A 26,855-nucleotide genomic window follows, 5' to 3' on the forward strand; every position below is an offset into this window, starting at 1 on the left:
TTTCTCATTTCTTCTCGAAGTTTATTTAAATGTTTTATAGAATTTATGTTTGCCATTGTTTATTATAATTTTTATTTTTTTTTTTTTAAATAAGATATTCAATATCTTTTGAAAGATTTTGCATTTGAGGATTTTATTTCATTTTGTGATCTTTTTATGAATAAATTTATTTTACTGATATTTTTATGATTAATTACAGTTTACTGATCTTTTTATGTTTAATTACATTTTACTGATCTTTTACTGATATTTTTATGTTTAATTACAGTTTACTGATCTTTTTATGTTTAATTACAGTTTACTGATCTTTTACTGATATTTTTATGTTTAATTACAGTTTACTGATCTTTTTATGTTTAATTACAGTTTACTGATCTTTTTATGATTTATTATAGTTTACTGATATTTTTATGATTTATTTCATTTTGTGTTCTATTTCTGATAAAGCGAACGTTTCTGATAAAGTTTACATTTTCTGATGATTTTCTGATGAAAATCAATCTTGTGATCTTTTACTGATATTTTTAGGAAAAGTGTGCTCAAGTGCCCCACTTACTACTGACATATTAACTGAAGTTAATAAATTGTCTATGATTGAACGTATCAACTATCAAGCGTGGCGCTCGCGCCTCCTTATCACACGGGAATGAATTGGAAAATTATTTTAAAATACCCATATAACATATTATTATACAATAAAGGTATTAACATAATACATAACAAATGTCCACTTGCGGGAGTGAGAGACCGTCTTTCTCTCTTCCCCAACGCTGCAATTAACAGGCTATAATATTTTAAAAGTATATTAAATCTTGTGTTGGTCACACTGATATTTTCATCGCTGTTTTCTGACTGTTGAAATATTGAATATAGACGTAAAATGTAAATGTGTAAATGTCGTACAAAAACTCTATGTGTTTTTGCTTTTTTCATGACTCTTTCGCGTTCGCGCTTATTTTCTTGGTCTGTGCTTATTAGTTATTACCATTGACCGCGCGAGAGTGTGGAGCTAGCATTATAAATAATTGAGCTAATGATCTTAGTGACTCGTGTCAGTGATTGATTGCAGCGGCGGAATACTGGCCTGGTTGTTGGACCGTTGGACGAGTAAAATCGTAAGTATATACCTACTTTTGTTTTATCAAACAATATTATAATATATTATTATATACTTAACAAGCTCACGAGTCACGTGGGAAGGACAAAGACGAAACCGACTATTAAATCGTTTGTCACATTGTTGTGAAGATCCAACAACTACACTCCTAACCTAACCTGTCGGATCCTTCCCTCGTGGACCGTAGTGTATTTATATTTACATATATAATATACTTACTATACAGTACACGTGTATAGGTATACATTATTTGGGTGTAGTACATCTATCTTGATAGGTAATTATATTACATTATTATTTTGTACGGTGTTGTAACGTCTTATTCATAAAAAGGGCTTTTAATATTAATTTAAGTCAAATCAATTATATCATACAACTTAATAAATATTGAAAGAGAATTCAATAATATATGCAATGAACCGTAAATAATAAACGCAATCAATATAGATCTTATAATATAATATATTACATTATTACCTATTAAAAAAGAATTTAGTATGATATATATACAAATATACAATATAATTTATAATATGATTACGGCAACATAGATGTAGGTACATATACCTATCTAGTTATTTTGTAACTATTGTTGCTACTATTTTGGAAAGTTGTCTTTGATATTTTTTATTACTGATGTTTTTCTCTTTGATAAATTTATTCAATAATTGCCTATATTAGTTTTGCCTCATTTTAATAAATTTTGAATAGAAAATATTTGTTCAAAATTCAAATAGGCCTGTGCCAAGTTAAAAAAAATGTTTTATTGAAATACATGATTATAATATTCTGTTTAACTATAATAACCTAGTTATATATTACATTTCTGTAGCTTAAAATTTAAATTGTAAATATCTTACTATAAAGAATTTGATATCTAAAATATGACTGGCCAAATAAGGTATTATAATAAGTAAAGATATAATGATAATAAATGATATTTTTTAATTAAACTTAAAAATAGTGTGTGCAAGCTTATACAATTATTTTTATGATCTATAATAATATATACAAGCATATATATGTATTTTAATTTTTCATTACAATAAAATCAGTTTTATATATTGCAGTGTACCTTTAACTTAAATATTATTATTTAAACTAATTAGACAGTTTAAATTATACTTGCAAAATATAAACCTAACTGTATAATTATTATATAATTTTATAATTATTTTTATAGCATAAAATAAAATATATTAAAATGATTAAAAGCAATAGAACAAAATTAAGAAGAATTAAAGCTGAATTAAATAACATTGATTATAACCCACAAGAATCACAAATAAATGATATTCTTCAAAATGATTCAATTTCATTGAATTGTGAAGATGATCTTGCCGCTAATACCATAAATGCTGCTTGTGACACCACTGATATTATTATTGATGTTAAATCGTCAACATTTGTTAACAACACTGAATTAAATGACACATTTCAAGGTATGGACTGCAGTGATGAAGATGATCAATTCATTTCTGTAGAAACACTAGAAACCGAGCCTATAACATTAATGAAATGCTCGCGGACTGGGCAGTTAGTTGTAAAATAACATTTAATAGTATAAATCAACTGTTATCAATTTTAAAAAAACATAAATGTTTTTCTAAATTACCTAAAGACAGCCGAACTTTATTAGCTACACCCCAGTCATCAAATTTAAAATATATTCGTAATGTCGACCCTGGAATATATCATCACTTCGGTTTGGCTAACGGTATAGTTCAGTGTTTACAAGACAGTTCAGTAAATGATTCAGTTATTCAAATTGCAATAGGCATCGATGGATTGCCATTATCTAAGTCTAGTAATAGCCAACTATGGCCTATTTTGGCATTTATTATGAACACAGACAACTTAAAACAAACAGTTTTTTCTGTAGGTATTTATCATGGAAATTCCAAACCTAAGGACAGTGATGATTTTATGTATGATTTTGTTATGGAAGCTCGTGAATTATCTGATAATGGAATTATTATTAACAACTTAAAAGTGTTTGTTTCTATTAAAGTAATTTGTTGTGATGTCCCTGCTCGCTGTTTTGTGTTGAAGACAAAATATCACTCAGGTTTTAATTCATGTTCACGATGCATTATTGAAGGGGAGTATGTAAATAATCGTGTTTGTTTCCCATATTCAAATATATATTCTGCACCAAGAACTGATGATGACTATCGAAATTGCAGAAATGAAGAATATCATAATTCACCAATGCCTTCAATAATTACCAAGTTACCTAATTTTGATATTACAAAATCTTTTGTTTTAGATTATATGCACCTCACAAATTTAGGAGTAATGCGTAAGCTATTGTCTTTTTGGGTTCTCAAAGGGCCTTCAAATGTTAGACTTTCTGGGAAAAAGATATCTGAGTTAACTGAATTATTCCTAAAATTGAGACCGTTTGTTACTTCAGAGTTTTGTAGAAAACCTAGGGAAGTTCAAGATATTCTTCGATGGAAATCTACAGAATTTCGATTATTTCTAATTTATATTGGACCATTTGTACTCAAAGATATTATAACTGATGATTGTTATAGTAATTTTATGTGTTTAAATGTCGCCATGGTCATTCTTTTGAGTCCAGATCATCAAAATTTATCCTCCTATGCGCAAACACTTTTGGAATACTTTGTGGAAACATTTCAAAATATTTATGGAACTCATAATGTATCACACAATGTTCATAGTTTATTACACATAACATCTGATTATGAGCATTATGGACCATTGGATAAATGTAGTTGCTACCCATTCGAGAACTATATGAAAGAAATTAAGACAATGTTGAGGAAGCATGAAAAACCGCTGCAACAGTTAATTAACCGTTATAGCGAACAAAAATTTACCAAAATTCATCACTCATCTAATTCACTAAAAACTTGTAAAGGTTGTACTTTAAAAAAAATTCACAATAATGGTCCACTGCCAGATTTTACAAGTATTACTGGATATCAATATTCATGTTTAATTTTTAATAATTTTAAAATTAATATTAATTGCAAACGAGATCAATTTATTTTAACAAACTGTAAACATATTGTGAAATGCTTTAATATTATGGAAACATGTGTAAATGTCGAAAAAGGAACATTTATACTAGGAAAACATTTCATAAACAAGTCACCGGCATATTTAAAACCTATGGATTCAACTATTTTAGATATTTATTTGGTTGATAATATATCAACTAACTTTCAGCTATGGAATGTTAATAAAATAAGTAAAAAAATTATGGTACTGCCTTTTAAAGATAGATATGTGGCACTACCTATCTTACATTCTGAAATCTATAAAACTTTATTATAATATAACAAAACTACATAAAAAATAATTATATATATACAATAATGTATACCTAATACAAATAATGTAAATATAGTTAGTTAACTAGTTAATAGGTAATTTAGTATTATGATTTAATTTTTATTCCTAATAATATGGTCAACATTTGTCAAATTATTCAATTTTTTGTAATAATTATTTGCAGATTATAATATAATTTTAGTATTAATACCATATATTGTAATAAGGTATTATTATCATCATCATCATGTATATAATTGCCCATTTCTATAAAGAAGATACTGTGGAAGTAGTACCAAGTACCTGGTATAAAGACAATGAAAGTGCCTGGCCTAATAAATTGTCTAATGTAAATAAATTTGTTACTCGAAGAACTTATCCCAATAAATTCGATTTTAATTGGTTTCCTGCACGACAACTTGGTCGTAAATTTGGTAATAATAATTCATAATTGTACATCATTTATTACATTTCAAATAAATAATTTTTTTTTAATTTTAGCTTCATATGAAGAAGCAAAAAGTAAATTATCTACGGCTGAATTTAAATCTGATTTATCTACTGCAGAAGATGAACGTTACACTCGTCAATTTAGAGCAGCAAATAAAAGAGTCAGTCGTAATAGCAGTTCCCCTGAAATAGTAAAAAATTCAAGAAGTAAAGGGATGAAGAGCCCACCATCTGTGTTTTGTATGACTATATTATATTAAATTATGTATTTGTGTGGTTTATGAATATATCATAACAATATATTTATTTGATATTATATTACATTATAAAAATGTAATATGTAATGCGTATAATATAATAATATAAATTATTTTAATTAGCTATAATAATTACATTTTTTTTCAGTTAATAAAGAAAAATTTTCTCCAAACCATTTAAATGTTCAACAGAAAAAAGATAAAAAATCCTATTCAAATGTAAAAAGAAGTCTTTTCACTGATGATGATAATACTAATAATTTTGAGAAAAGATCTTCAAATAATCTTGGTAACTATGATGGATATACTCTTTATGTTTTGTTTTTAAATAAATCAACTTAATAAATATGCATATTTTAGACACAACACCGACGAGCAACAAAAAACTATCTGCAAGTCATGTTTTACAAAAAAGTTCATATTCAAAAAGTAGTTCAAATGTAAACATAAGTCTTTTCACTGATGATGAAAATAATATTAATTTTGAAAAAAATACTTCAAAGATTCTTGGTAACTATTATGGATATACACTTTGTATTGTTTTTAAATTAATGTAGTTAATAAATATGCATATTTTTAGACACAACACTGATGAGCACCAATAGTCCATCTGAAAGTCATGTCTTACAAAAAAGTTCATATTCCAAAAGCGGTTCAAATGTAAACAGAAGTCTTTTCACTGATGATGAAAATAATATTAATTTTGAAAAAAATTCTTCAAAGATTCTTGGTAACTATTATGGATATAAACTTTGTATTGTTTTTAAATAAATTTAGTTAATAAATATGCATATTTTAGACACAACACCGACAAGCAACAAAAAACTATCTGCAAGTCATGTTTTACAAAAAAGTTCATATTCAAAAAGCGGTTAAAATGTAAACAGAAGTCTTTTCACTGATGATGATAATAATTTTGAAAAAAATTCTTTAAAGATTCTTGGTAACTATTATGGATATACCCTTTGTATTGTTTTTAAATAAATTTAGTTAATAAATATGCATATTTTAGACACAACTCTGACGAGTAACAATAATCCATCTGCAAGTCATGTTTTACAAAAAAGGTCATCTTATTATTCAAAAAGCGGTTCGAATGTAAACAGAAGTCTTTTCACTGATAAATTATTGTATTCTTCTGAGAAAAAATCTTTCAAAAGTAGGCATATCAAACAACTAACACATTTAGGTATACTAAACATTATAATATTATATAGTGATCATTGTGTTTGTTGTGTTTCTGCATTATCAATTAATAATTATAATAATTACTGATTATAGTATCAAAATGATTTAGGATATTGATGTATTTTGAATTGTATGGATTCTATTGCAAATTTTTCACATACTTAGCTATTTTTAAGTAAATTAACTGCATATATTTAATTTTTTATGTAGAATTTAAAACAATATAAAATAATAAACTTAAATTTTTATTTCAAAATTATAATTATTTTTCACTAATTTTAGATTAGGATGACCAATAATGATCATATGCTTTTTAAATCACTGTATAATATGATGTTTGATTTTTGTATTTATAAGGCTATATTAATTATATATTATTTATTATTTTCATAGAAACAAATCAGTATGTGCCTTTTGAAAAACACATTTCTTCGTGTTTGGCAGAAATAAAGTATGAAATAAAAAGTCATACTTATAAAATCGATTGCTTAAAAGAGAAAATTGATTTTATTGAAGAAAATCTCAAAAGTTTTAAATCGTATAATAGAAGTATTGATACAAATGGTAATAATGATGATATTATGTTTGATTCATTAATTTGTTTATGGCCTCTTAAGAATGATGATGATTTGGATGAGTTTGAAAATATATTACTGGATAAAGCTAAGAAAAGGCAATGTGTGAGTAATAATATGTTAAATACAATTATGGAAAAAAAAACATTTATTTCATCATATTAAATTTTTTAATTTTTTTATAGGAAATTATATTATCTAGGGCGATTTCAAAGAACATACCTATAACCATAAGAGTTATGATGCAGCGAATGTTTACAGACAACTTTTTGTCAAATTTTTCTTTCATCGGCTACAAAGGGAAAAAAAACTTTTCAAAACTCCGCAGTTGTTCTTTAATTTTTGGTAAAAATGAAATTTTTTTAATTTTCAACATTTTAATTCTTCTTATATTTTAGATTCTATAAGAAGAGTGAAAAAATTTGAAAATGTGCCAGACTGTGATATTTCCACCCCAATAAAATCCTGGTTAGCACAAGCTAATAACCGCTTAATAAAAACAAAAACAAAAAATGATTCTACTCATGTAGTAGAGCCGCACTTATAAATAATTTATTATTTTATTGTTATTATTATCAATTTTTTATACAAAAGGTTACTCATAATTTTTTAATTATTATATTGTATAATATTATATAATTACCTTAAAAAAAAGATATATTCAATTTTTTTACTTTTTATACTTTTTGTTATGTTGATATATTTTGATCATATATAAATTGAAGATCAATCAAGTTTTTTATTTTATACTCTATGTTTGTTTCATTTATATTTACTATATAATATGGTTATTATAATATATTATATTTACACTTTACTACTTTAGGTATTATAATTTTTATTGTATTTAATATTTATTGATATTATACATACAAAAGTTATTTCTTATTTTATAATTTTTTTGCTAAATTGATTATGTTTCTACAAGTATTATGTAATTATAATTTTCACGATATTTTCATACCTAATATTACATTGTATTTAATTTTTTTTACGAGTTGATTTCAAAATTTTTTTTATTATATTAAATTAGTAATATTAACACACTTAATTATAATGTGCTTGTTTTGTTCAATATATGTAATGGCCTTTCTTTCAATTTTAATTGCTATTTTTTATTCATATATGATGTTATATATATATTTAAATGTAATATATTATTCTGGCATAGCTTATTATTAATTATTACCAGATCATAATTATATTATAATAAAAAATTAAAAAATACATTTTTTCAATAAATATTTAAGTATCCAAAAAATGAATTATTATTTACTATAGGTACCTATTATATCTAGATTCTATACAATACTACTATACTGATATTATACAATAATATCCATAATTTATTTAGTTTTTCAGAAATAAAAATATTATATATATTATATACTGAAAAACATCATAAAATCATTTATTGGAAATCTGTTATAACGAATGTGATGAAAATATATGTAAATCATATTGTAAACATATTGATATTTGTGCCAAAACATATTCAGATCACGAATATACAACTTAAAAAACATTTTTTTACAATATTTTAGACATTAAATTATGTTCCTCTAACATATTATGGAAACGTGTTTATAATATTATATTGCTGTGTGGGTAATTATTAGTTACACCAAAAAACAGCTTAACAGTTATAGTTTTCACATCATCTATCAACTCGAATAGTAGGCAGGTCCCGTTAGGCGTAAGGCAGTGTATCCGCCGCAGGTAACGGGTTCGATATGGCATTATAGCGGCAACATAGTCTGTGTCTGTCATATAATGCATGGATTAAAACGCGCTAAACTTTGCATATTTTTTCTCGATTTTTTAATTCTCAATTAATTCTCCATGATAACCTTTAATAATTATTATGTATAGATAACTATGTTAACTATGTCCCATGAGTATGTAATGAATAACGATAGGTATATAGTCGTTATTATGTTATTAATAATTAGTAATTTTTATTTTATAATATACCTACTAATACAAACGTATTTAAACGTGTACATATATACAAGGCTGGGCAAGTTAACTAATTATTTTAACTCGTTAATTTAAGTTAATACAGAAAAATGTAAGTTAAGTTTAAAGTTAAAAATTAGTTTTCTTATTTATTTAACTCATTAAAAGTTAAAAGTTAATTTGAAAAAAAAGTAACTTAACTTAGTTAAAAATAAGTTAATTTTCTTTTTTCATGTACAATAAATTATCATACATTTTTATCAAAGCTTAACAAATAACACAATATAATGGAAGTCTAACTATTTTCAATAAACATATGTAATTGTATTAATTACAGTAGGTACTTAGTAAGTACTACTTACATACTTCAATCAATTATAAAATCTAACAAAACAAATAAATTATTTTAATGTATTTTTTTTTACCTACACGTTTTCCAAAATGATGGCTTAACTTAAAAATTTTTTTTCTTGTTAATAACCATTAAATTTGTAAATTGTTATTATTAAATTTGTTATTAGGATTTAATTAAATAAATTACACATATATAACATTTTTGTTTTATAATAATATATATTATACGAGTATATATATACATATTTTCTGCGAATAAGCAGATTAAAATAAAATATTATTATCTAACACTATTATTATTACTCGTAATTCGTTTCCCAAATTTTATATAGGTAGATAGTTGTACTTATACACGTTATTCTAATTTATATTGAAATTTCAAATATAGATATAATGCAAAACACTCACATTCATATCGTTAAGTATTTGGTTATTCCCACAATTATTATTTTTATATATATAATATATATATATATAATATCAATAAGTTATAAAAATCAAAATATAATTTTAAATATATGAAATTTATATTAGGACAAATTAATAAATTAACTCGTTAAGTTAGAAGTTGTTTAAAACAAAAAAGAAACTCGTTAAGCTGGAAGTTACTTTTGAAAATAAAAGTAACTCGTTAAATAACTTAGTTAAAAGTAACTTAACTTTTTAACTTAACTTTAACTTTTTAACTCGTTAATGCCCAGCCTTGCATATATATATTATAATATATAATACACTGGATGATCGCTTTCGAGTGTCGCTGCAATATACGCAATATTACAGTATGACCATTATTAGATTACGATTAGATATTAGACTGGTTCGTTGGCGACGCGAAACTCGCCTATGTTATTCTGCGTCATCTTGCGACGAACGCCCATACAGCACACATCTACGCATACCGAAAAGCCTATTTCCGAAACTACTTAGTGCTTTTCATTTCGTTTCGGTCTGTATCTGTATCTGGCGCTTTGCAAACCGGTGAGTACAAGTTTTACATATAATAATACAATATAATATAATATACGTACAGGTGTATTCATGGCAGCGCGTGTCGCGCACCAGTGCCAGTGCACCACCGTTTCATTACACACGTTGTTCATCGCTATAATATACGCGATATTTTCACTATGGCGAGTTTGGTGTTTTTTTTCACGCACCGCGTGTTTACTTTGAATCTAACGCTTTTTTGTATCCGCCTTAGTATTTGAAATTCGCCGTGGTCGACGTTTGGCCGTTAACCGATTCATTTTAACTGGTGCGTTTACCGTTGCGCCGTTGCGGTATTTGTTTAAACAGTTAACTGTGCTGCTCTGTATGCCATTTTTCGATTTTATAAAATATAATATTTGCAGTAGGTATTAATTCTAAAAATAACACACTTGTACAGACAGCATACTGATAACGTCATTATTTTTGATTACAATGAGTGTAGAAAATTAGTTTATACTTACTTTTTACTTTTCATGATGTTTTTAGGCTATTCACACGTACACAATGGTCAAACGCTGTGTGATGTGCGGAGTTGTGGACAATATCAATGATGTTTCCGTACACAAGTATTTCACCCTACACACACATATATATATAACTACTCATATTAAATATGACACTTTTAGATTTCCAAACGATGTGCGTCATCATCAGTGGGTGGCATTTGTGATGGACAATGGTTTTCCTGTGAACCAATCATCAAAGTTGTGTTCAAGGCATTTCGTGCCTGGCATCGACTATGTCATAGGAGACGCACAACGCCGTCGTCTGGTGCTCACAGCAGTGCCGTCTTTGGTGAGTGTATAATCAAGATTGTTACTACACCACTAATATCCTTATATATACCTGCTGTTAGGAACTTAAGTTGATAACATTCAACGTGACCCGACACAAGTATACTACCAAACATAAATATATTTTAACGGAATGTTTCACTTTAATACATAACACTGTGAATTACAATATCAAGTACCTATTGTTAAAAGCAGTTTTAATTCATCATCCACACACATACACCCACAACCCTCCTATGCCACTAAGTTGTGTTATGTTTTGTTTATAATTTACTGCACATTTACAGTATGGGTACTAAAGAATACAAATTACTTCACAACAACATTTATCATTCATCATTATTTAGGTATAGTACATTGTATAGTACATTCACTGTTCACCGTGTACACTGTGATTTACATTATTAGGTTGCTCAACACTTAACTTTTTTAAGTACAGTTAATGTTATTACAGTTAGTTAGTATAACACACTACTTATGTATTTTAATATTGGACCCCTGGCATAACCTACTAAATGTTTGTAATCTGATGTAACTGACTTCACACTAAATGTACACTGTGTTCTCCTTGCTCAGTAGCATGCATTAAGCAAGTATCTGATATTCACTTGATGCATATAGGTATCTACATTTATTGTTATAGTATGCCACAAATGTTATTGTTACTGTTAAACACGTAAGAACATTAAACACTTTTTGATTCAGCCTAACCAACAATAAACAATGATTAAAAATACACAACCAATTATTAAACGTTCTTCTTTTTTGTTCATTGGCTGTAAATGAAAACAAAAGACAACTGAATATTTTGCTACACCTATGACTGTATTAATGTTGTTTAGGTAGAACTGTGTGTAACTTTCTTTTAAATTGTATTTCATCTTATACTTATATGATGGCCAATTCTCAAGAATTTTTATGTACAACATTAATACATTGTAGTTATATACTCAGCAATGTAAGTTTACACTGTACTCACATGATACTACAGGTATCTTACCTCAGACTTATCATATAATTTATAAATTCACTTAATGCATATAGTGTAGTAACTACGCTTACTTTTATAAAGTGCAATATATATATATATATTATATATGTACACACACACAACTAATTATTTTATTAATTTTTTTTATTGTTTTTAGCCCTCCATGCTACACACGATAAGTAGTGTTACAGTTTTACTGTTACTTATAACTTACTACTTATACGTTTTCTTACACAGTTGTTTGTCTCTACATACATAACACGTTGATATCTAGGTACTTTAACTACAAACAGTTAAACCACATGTTGAGTTCTTTCTACTGATGTGTACTAGGAATTTCATCATTCCGGATACTGTACTCTGATTAATGCTCCCTATTTCAATACATTATATGCCGCGTTGTTAGAACTAACTGTACATTGTATTTCCCGTACCAAATGCCATACAGCACTACATCAGCAAAATATTCTACAAAACATAAACTTATTATTCATTTTATTTAATAGATAGTTATGGAGTTCATAATATTCAAAATGTCCACTTAACAAAGCATACACCAACTGTAAAATACAGTGTTCTATAGAATAGTAATATATAAACTTAATATTAATTTATAAACATACAGTTAAAATTAATTAATCGGCCTATAAAAAAAGTCATTACATTACACCTGTCTACTACAATGCCAAACATGCTGTCTTAAACACCTTACTTTTTTTAATTTGTTTCACTTAATATTCATATTAAGCACACTGAGATTTGAAAATTGTATCCATTCTACATTAACTCAACCTAACTTATAGGTGCTGGGGAATGTCCAGATGGAGGAGGAGGTCGTGGAATTCGTCGAAGTCGAGCTGGAAGAAGAGGAGGAAGTGGAAATCTTCGAAGTCGAGCTGGAAGAAGAGGAGGAAGTGGAAATCTTCGACGTTCCGATGGAGGAGTGGGAGGGCGTAGAAGTCATCGACGTCATGGTTGAGGAAGAGGAAGGCATGGAAGTCGTCGACGGTGAGGAGGATATTGAAGTCATCGACGTCCAGGTGAACGGCGGAGGAGAGGGCATGGAAGTCTTCGAAGTGCTGGTGGAAGATGAAGACGAGGGTGTGGAAATGGTCGAGGTTCAGATGGACGAAGCACAAGCAGAACTCGAGTTTTTCGACGTGATCGACGAAGAGGTCAGTAAATATGTCTTTAAAATATAATTTTATCATAAATTATTTGAATTGCAGTTCGAACCAATTCCTGCGGGTGTTCCGGTAGAACAACCCAGAAGACTTGTGCCCATGATCGACAGGCTAGCTGCCGTGAGACACCCGCTGCCAGAGCGTCACTGCGTGGGTGCTTTGACTGCTGTCTGCGGGCACTGTAACGCCCGCCACTTTCCCAGCGAACGTACGACCATGGGTCACTTCTCCACGTGTTGCAATAACGGCCAAGTGACCGCTACAGGAGACCACGTGTTGTTGCCTGCCCCGTATCTGTTAATGAATTTGCTAATTTCTGATTCGCAGGATGGTCGTAGTTACCAAGGGAACATCCGGCTGTACAACAATGCCCTGGCATTTGCTGCGATTTCCACCAGCGTGAATCCCAGACCTTTACAAGGGCGAGGTCCGGCGGTGTTCACACTCCAAGGGCAATTGTACCATAGGACTAATAATGACGTGGCTGCCAACAGAGAAGAAGCGAGATACTGCGAGTTGTACTTCATCGAGTCCGGGGAAGCCAACACCCGCCGCCTCGACATGGCCCGACAGAGAAATCAACGTGAACTGTCAGAGAGTGTGATGGCAGACTTGGACACTATGCTGCGGGACAGGAATCCATACGCATTGGCTTTAATGTGAGAAAAATTATTGTGTCTGTTGACTTTAGACATCTTAATTAACCGACCATTTAGAGTAAGACTCATTAAGAGCTACAAACATACAGCAAACATAAAGTTATTGCTTAATGATGATTCAAAATATACATGCAACACAACTCACTAAAATAAATAAATCCTCAACTTTGTAAAAAAATAACTTGAATAATAACAACATTTACCCTCTTACTCTAATCATGTAAATTATTTGAATGAATTCATTTAATCCCATACACCATATCTTTTTTTTTTTTTTTTTCTCTATTGGCTTCGGCCTTTAAGACCATGCCGCTATAAACAAATCTTGCCATCTGTCCCTGTCCTCTGCAACTTCTCTCCATCTGATTCCTGGTCCTATCGATTTTATGTCCTTCTTTACACAGTCTTCCCACCTCAACCTGGGTCTTCCTAAAGGTCTTTTCCCTATAGGCTCTTCCTCTATTACCAGCCTAACAAGAGATCCTTGCTTACGCCAGGCATGACCTCCCCACATGAGTCTTCTTTTTGTTATCTCTTTAATTATATCAGGCCTCTGAAACTGCATTTGAATTTCATAATTATGCAATTTCCTCCACTCGTTTGTTTGGTTATCAAAGACCGGTCCATATATTTTTCTTAAAACCTTTCTTTCGAATACTCCTAGTCTCTGTTCTTCGGCTTTTCTCAGTGCCCACGTCTCAGATCCGTACATGACAATAGGTCGTAATAATGTCATGTACATTCTTATTTTTAAATTTTTAGAGAGGGTCCTAGATTTCAGTACTTTTTCTAACCCATAGTATCCCATATTAGCTAGTTGTATTCTCGACGACACCTCTGTTTTAAGTTCATTGTCTTGAGTAATAATAGATCCGAGATACTTAAATTGTGAGACTTTCTTAAAAATATGTCCTTCTAATTCAATATGTTGTCCTAGTCTGTAATTTCTGCTATTTCGGCTAACAGTTAAGTATTCTGTCTTATCATCGTTAACGGTTAATCCCACTTTCTCTGCAGCCTTTATAAGTTTTTTTCCCAGCCTTTTTATCGTCTCAATATCATCTCCTAAGAGAGCTATATCGTCCGCGTATGCTAAAAGTCCTATTGTTATTTGTCCCAGCGCAATTCCTTCTGAAACGTTCATTTCTCGTACTATTTTTTCCAGTACCAGGTTAAACAACACTGGGGAAAGCGCATCCCCTTGCCGGAGACCTGTCGTTACCCTCACAGGCTGAGATGTTGTGTTCGCTATCTTAACCTTTATATCCGTGTGGTTGATGCTAGCTCCAATGAGGCTTACAATTTTACTTGGGAATCTAAATTCTTTGAGTATATTTATAAGGCTTTCTCTATGAATAGAATCATAAGCTTTTTTAAAATCTACAAACAATATGTGTACATCCTTGTTCGTGCCGCCACACCGATCGACACACACACACACAAACACAGTCACATATTATAATTGTTATTTTTGTATTGGTTTATTTTTGTTAATTGTATTGTGAATTATTATATAACATGCAGATAAGAGCGCTATCGCGCGCCGCCGAATCGGCTGCTGATTATCATTTAATACGGCCGCCCGGCGTCAGTGTATTCCAGTGTGCAACACGAAGCACGTATTGTTGTGTGCGTGCAGAAATCATTATTTTTGCGTATTAGTTGTGCGGGCGCTAAGCGCCAAATTTATTATATTCTTCGGCGCAAATCGCCGGCTTATTTGTATTTGTGCGGACGCGAATCGCCGCATTATTTTTGTATACTTTACGAGCGCGAATTGCCATTTTTATTATATATATATTATTGTTACGGCTCAAATAGCCAAAAATTTGTATTTTATTTGTGTGCACTAATTGCCACTCTTTTTATTATATTATAGTGTGTGTGTCAATTATTGTTTATTCCAGGCATAGGTAGCAACTGGCCAGCCGAGCACCGCCAACTATGTGAGTTTTTCTTTATATATTATTATTTTGTATACCGCTCTAATAGCCGCTCTAATAGCGGCTCTATATTATTATTTTGCATACCGCTCTAATAGCGGCCTATATTATTATTTTGTATACCGCTCTAATAGCGGCTCTATATTATTATTTTGTTTTCATATAGGGGCTCGCATAGCAGCACCCTATATTTATTACATTTTTACCTGTTGGGCCAAGAGGGCCATATTATTATATCTTTTTATACCTTTTTTGTTGCTGTGATTTTTATATTATTTTGTGTATTTTAAATTATTTGTATATTACAGCAACTTAGTTACCAAAAACCGTGTTACCTTTTATTTTAGTTTTAAGTCCACACACCACATATATACACACCTACACACCCACCACACACTAGCGTTCAATAGTCTTGCTCGGCGATCCCGTCCACCTCTATTGAACTGCTATACACGTATACACACATACACAGGTCGATCGGTGTGTGAGTGTAGCGCGCGAAGTATTTGGTGACCGGGCGTCACGGCCTATTATTGTGTCGTTCCCGGCCCGTACAATCCTTATTATACTCCCAACTTTTTTGGAGGATCTGTCTTATTACGAAAATCTGATCCGTTGTAGATCTATTCGGCCTAAAACCTCCCTGATAGTCTCCTAGTAAAGTCTCTGCTATTGGCCTTACTCTATCCAGTATACAATATGCTAGGACTTTATACGTTGTATCTAGTAATGCTATACCTCTATAATTACTACATTCTTGTGGATCATTTTTTTTGTGAATAGGACACACTAATGCGGTGCCCCAATCCTCCGGAAGTCTTTCTTCATGCCAGATACTCTCTATAATACTATGTATTCTATTTATTGCTCCGTCATCCAGGTTTTTTAGTACTTCTCCTTGGATCCCGTCCTCCCCAGGAGTTTTGTGGTTTTTTAGTCTATTAAGTTGTTGTAATACTTCCTCTTTGCTTGGAGGCGGACAATCAGTGTCATTAGGTTCCGTTGGCATCCATGTAAATGTATTGACTGGGTTTTCGCAATTAAGTAATAATCCAAAATATTGTCTCCATTTTTCCAATACCTTGTCTTGTTCTGTCACAAGGGAACCATCGTCATTTTTAAGGAGCTTTTCATGTTTTTTGTACCCCCCTCTAATTGAATTTATCTTCTGGTATAATTGTCGAGTTCTATTTACTTTGTGATCAATTTCGGCTTCCTCTAATACATCTTTTGTGTATTTCCGTTTTTCATATCTAAATATATTATTTGCTTCCTTTTGACATTCTTTGTATGCCATCACTTTCTCTCTATTATAGGGATTGTTGAGCATTTAAGTCCTGGCTTCTTTTCTTCTATTAAATGCTTCCTTGCAGGAGTTGTTGAACCACGGTTTCCTTGTCCTGTTTTGTTTGCCTATTACTGTGACTGTGGCCGTTTTTATAGCATCCTTAACCGTTTTCCATTTAGCATCAATTGTCTCTTCTTGATTTATGTTTAAACTGTTCATTGTTTCATGTAATTTTTGCTTGAAATTCCTACATATATTGGTATCTTTTAGCTTATTCACGTCATATTTGTCCACTAACGTTCCTTTTTTAGATGTCAGTTTCTTGAGTTTCACCTTCAGTTTTCCTTTAACTAGGTAGTGGTCTGAGTCGCAGTCAGCTCCTCTGACTGTTTTTATATCATGCATACAATTTCTGAACCTAGTATTAATCAGGACATGGTCTATCTGACTGACATATCTACCACTCGGTGCCTTCCATGTACCCTTATAGATATCTTTATGTGGGAACATTGTGCTCTTCACAATAAGTCCCCCACCACATGCAAAGTCTATAAGTCTGAGTCCATTTTCACTAGTTATATCGTGAAGGCTGTGGTTACCAATCGTTGATCTAAATATGTTCTCCTTCCCTAACTTGGCATTAAAGTCTCCTAGGACTATCCTAATTCTACTTCGTGGGATTTCATTTAGCGTGTGTTCCAAATTATCATAGAATTCGTCCTTCTCCTCTTGTGTTTTTTCTTCTGTGGGTGCATGCCCATTCACGAATGTAATATCGAAATATTGTTCTTTTAATGTTAGTACTGATCTCCTTGGGTTAATGCTTTTGAATTCCCTTACTGATGGTACTAAGTATTTATGTACTGCGAAGCCTGTTCCAAATTGACGATGTTTGTTACATTCGCCGTAGAAGATCGTTGTGTCTTGAATATCTAGAGTTCCGTTATCGTTCCACCTAATCTCTTGTAGGGCCACCACTCCTAGCCCATACCTCTCTGTCTCCTCAACTAAGCATTGTACTGCTCCAGGTTTAAAAAGTGTGCGAATGTTCCATGTTCCAAAAGATAAGCCATTTTTCCATTTTCCTGTCTTGTTTTCCAAAGCTCCACGGTTCCGAGGCAAGTTTATTGATAGATCCTGAACAATATTGTTTTCTAAGGCAGGGTTGTTAGCCCTGCGCTAAACCCCCAAACTGGAGGACCAGTCTACTCCAACCAATTAAGGTTAGAGTAGGGAGAACAGTACCAACTAATTAAAGTCAGTACAGTTCAGAGCTCGGGGCCCCGGGTTCGCAAAACCCGTCGCACTAGATAGTGCTCCCCTGGGGATCATACACCATATCACTGTTATATAATACAACACTTTTTGTTCAGCCTTACACAGATCATAAATGTGTATGAACACACATTAAAAATATAAATTTACATTATACTGTCATTGCACAGTGGCACGCATTCAAACAATACTACAACATTCTTAACATTTACCATACAATTGATAAATTCACTTTACGCGTACCTACACTTACTGTTATGGAGTGCAACACATTTTTACAGTTATTTCGCTACACCTATGACACACACACACACTAAGTAGAGTTACAGTAAGTTACAATGGACTTTCTTTTAAATTGTATTTCAACTTATACAATACTTAGCAATGTAAATGTACACTGTACTCACATGATACTACAGGTATCTGATATAAATATTCTGTAAAACATAAATCTTACCTCAGACTAATCATATAATTTATAAATTCACTTAACTACGCTTACTTATATAGAGTGCAATATACATTTTTAAAATTAAGTTTGCTAACACAAAATGCAGCATCATTACATTGATGGTGGAGTTCTGATATTTATTCCCCCCTTGCTCTTGCAATTACTATTATTATTGGTGTGTGTTTAACACAATATATATGTGTACATTAATTCTAGGAATATGCGTCAGGTGTGGCAGGCAGAAAGAGACGTAGCCAACGCCGACCCAGCAGGTGTGCATCCCAGGCCGATCACAATGCATTTCGTCACAGATGCAACCAGGGATCAGCGGCGTTACAACCTGCCCACAGCAAATGAAGTTGCGGCCGTGTTTGTCGGTGACGACGGTCGTCCGCCCAGAAACCTGAATCTGGTCATCTACGACACGAATCCAATCGACCCGCAACACAGGATGCAAAACATACCTGCGGGTTAGTTAATAACCATTTCACATAACTGCTTAAAATTAATACCATTAGATGATTTGGTTAAACACACAGATATAAAATAGCACAACCAACCTTAACTCTTTCATAGGGCCTCTGCTCTTTCACTTCAGTTCTTACTTCTCAATGCAGTGCTGTATAAAAATTTGCATCGTTGCAGCATAGATCAACATACTTAATTAATCCTTTTGAAAACTGCACTGCGTTATAATTACTGTACTGATAATAATTAGATAAATTTATTTTAATTTAAAATTCCATGTACAAATGTAAAGATTGTAAAGTACACACACACACACACAGATGTCTTATCATTAATCGAACCTATCCTTAAATTACTTCAATGCTTAATTCACTATGCTCACTTAATAAGTTAAGTATACAGTATACATCAAACATAGTAAAAAGTCAAATGTAGTGCCACATGAACTGTTGTGTTTAGTATCATAAATATATACAAAGTATTAGTATACACAAACAAACTACAATTAATTCTCACACTATTCACAATTCATTGTGTTGTTGTTCCTGTAGTGGTCTGTTGTATTTATTGATATGTTTCATAGAATTTGGAACTTTTCCACATGCCTTCCTCTTGCTGTTCTATAAAATATGAGCTTAATTTACACAGCTCCATAACCTAACTCTCCACTGCATTTAGTAATTTACTTGAAATAATATATACCATTTATTACATTCCACAAGGGTCGTGTCATGCGGATCCGATGTTGTATCCGCTGTTGTTCCCAAGCGGAGAAGCCGGTTGGCATTTCGGTATGAGACAAGAGAGCAACCGCCGGAATCAAGTCCGCAATCGGAATAGTATCAGGGAGTTTGCGTGCTTTCGTTTGGCCATACCATTGATTATAGAATAGACAGATAGCCCATGCAATGTTAATATTTGGTGACCATGCGTAGGATGCAACCACTATGGAGCGCTAGTGTAGTTGGGATGCAAGGAGGTGGTACCCCCATCATAGATGTTCGCCATGGATATGCGGGGAAGGGAAGAGGTGGCTTATCGCGAAGTGCCGATCTAAAAATAGAGTAATAATAAGAAACTGAAGATATACTGAAATGATTGGAAATAATAATTTTATTATATTATCATTTATTACTATCTTGTTCATTGTGGAACAACCGCCTTCCGAATTTTCTTGTTTTTTGAGTTTTGAGTTGCATTTACAATTAAAAATTCTTAAACATGTCTGGAAATAAATGCCAATATTTAAATTGTAAAAAATCAAAGAAAATGTTTCCAAATTTAAAAATGTATCGTTTTCCAAAAGATGATAGAAAAGAAGTATGGATAATACATTCAGGTGAGTAATTAATTTTAAATTTTAATTTTTCTGTACCATTGCGAATATTTATAATTTTTTTTACACATATTTTTTATATCTACACAGGAAACACAAGTTTGTTTTCTGTTGATCCAGATAAACTCCACAATAGGTACATTTGTCAAGAACATTTCCCACCCGAAAGCTTTGTACAAAATTTTACTCAAAATCGTTTGATAGATACTGCTATTCCCTATAATTATCAATCTAAAACACAGCCATCTACATCATCAGGCATTAACCAGAATGATGAATCTCAGCAGGAGTATAATATAATGTCAACCCCAACTAAAACATATACACACTCAAAACCAGACATGGTAGAGTTAGTTTTTCCGAACCCCCCTTCAACTTTTTCTACACCTCAAAAAATTAAAATAACAAATATAATTGACATGCCTAGCCCAAATTTAAAAAGGAAATCTGATTTGATAGAAATAGATACACCTAGAAAAATCAATTTAAAACAAAAATTAAAACTAAAAAACAAATTAATTCATAATAAAATAACTCAAATTTCAAAATTAAAAAAAAGAGTTAAAACTTTTAAAACACATAATAATGCTAAGAATTCAATAAATATGCATAACTTTCCATCAATTAATTCTAAGGCAATGGTAACGATGCAATTAAAAGAAAGGAGTCGTCCGTGGACATTAAATGAAAAAAATTTAGCTTTAAACTTATATTATAAATCACCAACAGCATATAAATTTTTACGTTCACAAAAAGTTAATTTACCTGGGCCATCAACTATTCGTCGTTGGATTGGTCAATCAAAATTCTTACCAGGTTTTAGTAAATTATTTTTCAGTCATATACAAAAAAAATTTGAGTCATCTGATTATAAAGAAAAAGCTTGCACTGTTTGTTTTGATGAAATGTATATAAAAGAATTTATAGAATATTCCAAAGAATTTGATTTTATTGAAGGTTTTGAAGATTTAGGTCATTATGGGAGGACGAATAAAAGTGCTAACTGTGTTTTAGTATTTATGGCTCGAGGTATTTACTCTACATGGAAATTTCCAATTGCATATTTTCTTGTTCATTCTGGAGTTAACAAAACAATTTAAAAAAATTTAATAATTGATGTTTTACAAAAGTTATTTGAGGTTGGGTTGTGTCCCAAAATTATAGTTTGCGATCAAGGCACAAACAACCAAAGCACTTTAAAATCATTAAATATTTCAGAAGATAATCCATTTTTTTTTATCAACAACAATAAAATTTTTTCTTTGTTTGATGTTCCTCATTTACTTAAAAGTATTAGAAATAATTTAATTAATGCCTGTTATATAAAAGATAATAAAATAATCTCATTTGATGGTATAAAAAAAACATATGAGTTGGACAAACAAAATCATAAAAGTAAGTCTCTCATCAAAATAACAGATGCACATATTTACCCTAATTCTTTTCAAAAAATGCGTGTTAAATTAGCAGTACAATTATTAAGCAATTCCATGGCCGCAGCAATCCGAACTTGTATACAAACAGGACAACTTCAAAGTAACACTTCATCGAATACTGCAGATTTTATTGAGTTTATTAATAATTTATTTGATTGTTTAAATAGTAAATCTTTATATAGTCATAATCCATACCTCTGTGCATTAACTGATCTAGGTACTGTAAAAAAAATTTTAATAGAAGCTTCACAATACTTCACAAATTTACAAAAATTAAAAAAAGGAAAATTATCTCAACCTCCCTGTTTTAAAGGGCTTACACAGACCATTAAAGGTGTATTGCAATTTTTTGAAGCAGAGAAATCTAATGATATTGTATTTTTAATGACTAATCGTTTAAATCAGGATGTTTTAGAAAACCTCTTTAGTATTTTTCGACAAAATGGTGGTTATAACAAAAACCCAACAGCTAGAACAATCAGAACTTCCATAAGAAGTAATTGTATTTTTTCTTTATGTACATCAAAAGCGACAAATTGTGAGGAAACCCAAGAAGATGATAATCCAATTATAATTGACCCAGTTAGTTCACTAAATAAAATAAATTTTAACAGTTCGAAATTATCATCTGATTCCGACACAGAATGTAATTCTAATTTATCTCTCTGTTTTTTTTCATCTGACGAGGACTCAAATAATACTGATAGTAATATTGATGTCACTTTAGAAGACTGTTCTGTAACATATTTCGCAGGATATTTGGGCTATAAATGTATGAAAAAATTTAATTGTAACCAATGTCAACTTAAACTATTTGTTGATAAAAACTTAAATGATAAAAAGCAGTTGCATCTTCTTAATAAAAATTATACTTCAATTGATAATGAAAGTGGACTTAAAGCACCATCAAATAGCTTAAATAATGTAGTAAATAAAATTTTAAATATTTTTGAAAGCAATTATAAAAACTATTTGCATAAAAAGAAAATAAAATTTCAACTAACTGAGTGCTTAAAAATAATAATACAATTAAAAAATGGCTTGATGAATCATTGACAAACTGCATAGATCATAAAATGTACATAATTGAACAACTTTTAATTTGTAAAATATTTAATAAAACAAAATTATTTTCAACTACCTCAAAATTAGCAAAACTTTCTAAATTAAAAATATTAAACCATATTTAAATAAATTAAATACATTTTTTCTTGTTCTGACCTTGTACCTATTTGCATAAAACAATATAGAAGCAGTCTTAACTGTCCTTTTTAGGACAATTCACATCAACTACATTAAATAGTTCTTTTCAGGACTTAGCTTTGATTTTTAAATAGTTCTTTTCAGGACTATTTGCATCAATTACATTAAACTGTCTTTTTTAGGACAATTCACATCAACTACATTAAACAGTTCTTTTCAGGATTAAGCATTGATTTTTATTATATTAAACAGTTCTTTTCAGGACTTAGCATTAAATTTTTAAATAGTCTTTTTTAAGACTATTTGTTTCAATTTTATTAAACGGTTCTTTTCAGAACCAACAAACATCACAATTTACTTTTATTCTAATAATTATGCTTCAATATAAATGTATAAATGTATTTTACCCTTATTTTGTGTTTTTTTAATAATAAAGACAATTTTTTTATTCTTTAAACCTAGTATTTTATTTCTAATCCAGTTTAGCAATCTTGGTATATCTTCACTCAGAATCGTTTTTCATCATATTATATAGACTTATAGTTGGTTTCTAAACTTAACACATTCAGTATGTACATATAATAACAAAACACAACTATTATTTTATTTATAAATTATATTAATAATTTAATTATGTATATTATTTATGTTGTTATTGAGTTTTTATTCATTTTAAAATTTGAACACAAAAATACAAAACAATGTATTTTATAAAGTATGAAAATACAATAAAATTAAAAATTACAATATGGTTAAAGATTTGCTTTATTTTTAAAACTTGGTAAATCTAGTATAGTATGTAATGTTCAATTAAATATTTCCGCCCAAAGCAGATTTTACTGAATCGTAACATTCCAAACATCCAAACAAAATTGATCTTTCGTAATGAAATTAATTAATTATTGCTTTCTGTAGTAGAATTCGACATAAAAATTAACAATTTTGTGAATATACTATTTAGCGATAGTGGCAATCATAGCGCAATGCTCAGAAAATAATAAATATAGGTTTATCCATGATAAAGTCATTAATAGGCTTATCGCTTTTTCTGTCACTACCTCAAACCGGTCTAGGAATAATATGTTATTCGCCGTCAGTAGTAATAATATAAAATTAATTCATACAACGCTACCTACCGGCAGCTATCATAATTAAAATTGTAGTCGCCGAAAATCCCTATAGCATGGTCTATCTGTCTATTCTATAATCAATGGCCATACGATATCGTGGAAATAATGATACGATGCATGTACAGTTCAGTCTTATACATGCTGGTCGATTTTTGTTGCAGCAGTATGTGTGTGACCAGTACGTTCGAATGGAATCGAACAATCTGAACTATATCCGCACGAATCAGCGAGCTCTCCTCGCTGATGCGTACCAAGGGCTCATGGACCACGTGAACCAGCAGCACCACTTGGACGTTGCCGATCCCATGGCGGTTGGCCGGACGGACAACCTAGCGATTCACAGCACGACAAGTGACAGGCCTGAACTGGTGGCCAGGGTGTTCCACTTGAAACTACAGGAATTAATATGTGACATAACTGTTAATCGTGTGTTTGGTAATGTCGATGCTTATGTTTACACCATAGAGTTTCAGAAACGCGGTCTGCCCCACGCGCACATACTCATTATCCTGGCGGAGGATAGTAAGTTGCGCACGGCAGAGGACGTAGACGACGTGGTTTGCGCTTTCTTGCCAGATCCGACAGGCAATTACACACTTGCGTGACATCCCACATGATACACGGGCCATGTGGAAGAGTCAACCCACAGAGTCCGTGCATGGTGGACAACAGTTGTTCCAAAGACTACCCGAAGCCACACACAGAGGAAACTGTGTATGTTTCGGACGGCGGTTACCCCAAATACCGCCGACCGAACAACGGTCGAGTGGTCCTTGTAAGAAATAACGAGGTCGGTAACGAGTGTGTAGTTCCTCACAACCCTTACCTACTTGCCAAGTACGACGCACACATTAACGTTGAGGTGTGCTCTTCCATTAAGAGCGTGATGTACATCTACAAATACATCTTCAAAGGACACGACTGTGTAACATTGGAGGTTTGGGATCAGGACGAACTAGCCAAGTAAGTCTGAATACAAAATAGTTGAGCACTTTATCGATTACTCGAATAAATTAATATTCACTATTCACTGTTGTAACAAGAGGTTTAATCAAAGTAATACTGTATACTATCCCTAATTGATACATTAATAATAACATAAAAAAGATAATAATAATTGTACAAGTTTATATAGTTGGTGAATTTTATGTATTACACATGAACAGTAATAAGTGTCTACTTTGTGGTGGAATTATGTAGGTAGTTAGGTCGGTTGTATATAATGATACAACAATTAAAACAGAACACAATAACACCAGATTTTAATTGTATCAGTAGTAATTAAAGTAACTTGATATATATTTTTATTAATATTCAGTAATTGCTGTTTATTTATTTTTCAATTATTATATTAAGTAAGATGCAGTTAAATAATATTATTATTATCTGTCTGTACTCGGGCTGTTTTTGTTCTACCATGCTTTCAACATTAACAATTTAAATATAGCACTTATTATTATATTAAAAATGTCAATACCTATTGTATTTTTGTTCACTTACAATTAAAAGTAAGTTTTGAAAAAAGTAGTTCCTTAGGTTTGATTAAACATTTTAAACTAGACGTTTCATTTAATTCATGTTTCGGTTAAGCAACTAAAAAAATAGTTCTTAGGTTCTTATGTTTGTTTCACTCATAGAAGTATTACAATATATTTTTATTAATATTCAGTAATTTCCGTTTATTTATTTTTCAATTATTATATTAAGTAAGATGTAGTTCAATTATTTATGTTTATACATATTTACTGCAGTTAATAATTGATACCAAATAGGTTAGGTTAATTAAAACCTTACTTAATCGATAGTTATATTTTTCAAACAATAATTAAATGCATGTACCTTTAACAATATACTTAGTTTGCTCCAACACTCAACTTCTTTTATTCAACAAAGTTATAAAGTACAGTTGATATTATTACAGTTAGTACCTATGGACTTATTGTTATAGAGTACCACACGTATTATTGTTACTAACACTTAAGCACATTCAACACTTTTTGTTTCGTCTTAACCAACATTAAGTAAATTAACAAAGAACTACACAACCAATTATTAAAAACGTTGTTCTTTTTTTGTTCTACTGCTGTAAATGGTTAAAATAAAATAGTTATTAGGTTCTTATTTTTGATTAAACATTTTAAACTACATGTTTCATTCATAGTAGTATATAGTAATATATTTTTATTAATATTCAGTAATTGCCGTATCTGTCGGTATTACATTAAAAATGTCAATATCTATTGTATCTATTGTAAAAGTAAATTTTCAAAAAGTAGTTCCTTAAGTTTGATTAAACATTTTAAACTTCACGTTTCATTTAATTCATGTTTCAGTTAAACAACTCAAAAAATAGTTCTAGGGTTTCTTTGTTAGATTGAACATTTTAAACTATAGTTTATAATAACTTACTCGCTCGGCCTAACCTCATACAATAATATTAAAACGTCAAATGGTATCATCTACTGAGCCACACAAAATAGTTATTGTTTCGGTTTTCAGTT

The 26,855-nt window shown here is 30.6% G+C and overlaps 5 protein-coding genes and 1 pseudogene across 6 annotated transcripts; 5 read left to right on the plus strand and 1 right to left on the minus strand.

Annotated features, from left to right (window-relative positions):
• Positions 1–4,523: 4,523 nt before the first annotated feature.
• On the plus strand, positions 4,524–7,479 carry LOC149059143 (uncharacterized; annotated as a pseudogene). The gene is made up of 10 exons (XR_016189368.1): positions 4,524–4,857; positions 4,925–5,113; positions 5,279–5,419; positions 5,491–5,640; positions 5,711–5,860; positions 5,930–6,073; positions 6,143–6,289; positions 6,712–6,998; positions 7,079–7,238; positions 7,292–7,479. The product of XR_016189368.1 is annotated as an uncharacterized LOC149059143 (transcript).
• Positions 7,480–10,075: 2,596 nt separating this feature from the next.
• Positions 10,076–13,828, plus strand: LOC149059144 (uncharacterized). Its single transcript, XM_089222904.1, has 5 exons — positions 10,076–10,184; positions 10,683–10,762; positions 10,823–10,991; positions 12,785–13,156; positions 13,211–13,828. The coding sequence occupies exons 2-5, from the start codon at positions 10,701–10,703 to the stop codon at positions 13,826–13,828; spliced, it is 1,221 nt and encodes a 406-aa protein (XP_089079030.1). The 5' UTR covers positions 10,076–10,184; positions 10,683–10,700.
• A 3,269-nt stretch (positions 13,829–17,097) lies between these two features.
• Positions 17,098–18,493, minus strand: LOC149059145 (protein CFDP2-like). The gene is made up of 2 exons (XM_089222924.1): positions 18,488–18,493; positions 17,098–18,192 (listed from the first exon to the last, which is right to left on the minus strand). Exons 1-2 carry the CDS (start codon positions 18,491–18,493, stop codon positions 17,098–17,100), a joined length of 1,101 nt encoding a protein of 366 aa, XP_089079050.1.
• Positions 18,494–19,001: 508 nt separating this feature from the next.
• LOC149059146 (uncharacterized) lies at positions 19,002–20,141 on the plus strand. The gene is made up of 2 exons (XM_089222935.1): positions 19,002–19,251; positions 19,972–20,141. The coding sequence occupies exons 1-2, from the start codon at positions 19,002–19,004 to the stop codon at positions 20,139–20,141; spliced, it is 420 nt and encodes a 139-aa protein (XP_089079061.1).
• A 329-nt stretch (positions 20,142–20,470) lies between these two features.
• Positions 20,471–21,685, plus strand: LOC149059147 (uncharacterized). The gene is made up of 3 exons (XM_089222940.1): positions 20,471–20,588; positions 20,676–21,011; positions 21,543–21,685. The coding sequence occupies exons 1-3, from the start codon at positions 20,471–20,473 to the stop codon at positions 21,683–21,685; spliced, it is 597 nt and encodes a 198-aa protein (XP_089079066.1).
• Positions 21,686–24,967: 3,282 nt separating this feature from the next.
• LOC149059148 (uncharacterized) lies at positions 24,968–25,321 on the plus strand. Its single transcript, XM_089215800.1, has one exon. The coding sequence runs from the start codon at positions 24,968–24,970 to the stop codon at positions 25,319–25,321; it is 354 nt and encodes a 117-aa protein (XP_089071926.1).
• The last annotated feature ends 1,534 nt before the right edge of the window (positions 25,322–26,855 follow it).

This window comes from Diuraphis noxia, unplaced genomic scaffold (assembly GCF_037042655.1).
Source record: "Diuraphis noxia isolate RWA-SAM2 unplaced genomic scaffold, SU_Dnox_SAM2 contig0001, whole genome shotgun sequence".
NCBI classification, from domain to species: Eukaryota; Metazoa; Arthropoda; class Insecta; order Hemiptera; family Aphididae; genus Diuraphis; species Diuraphis noxia.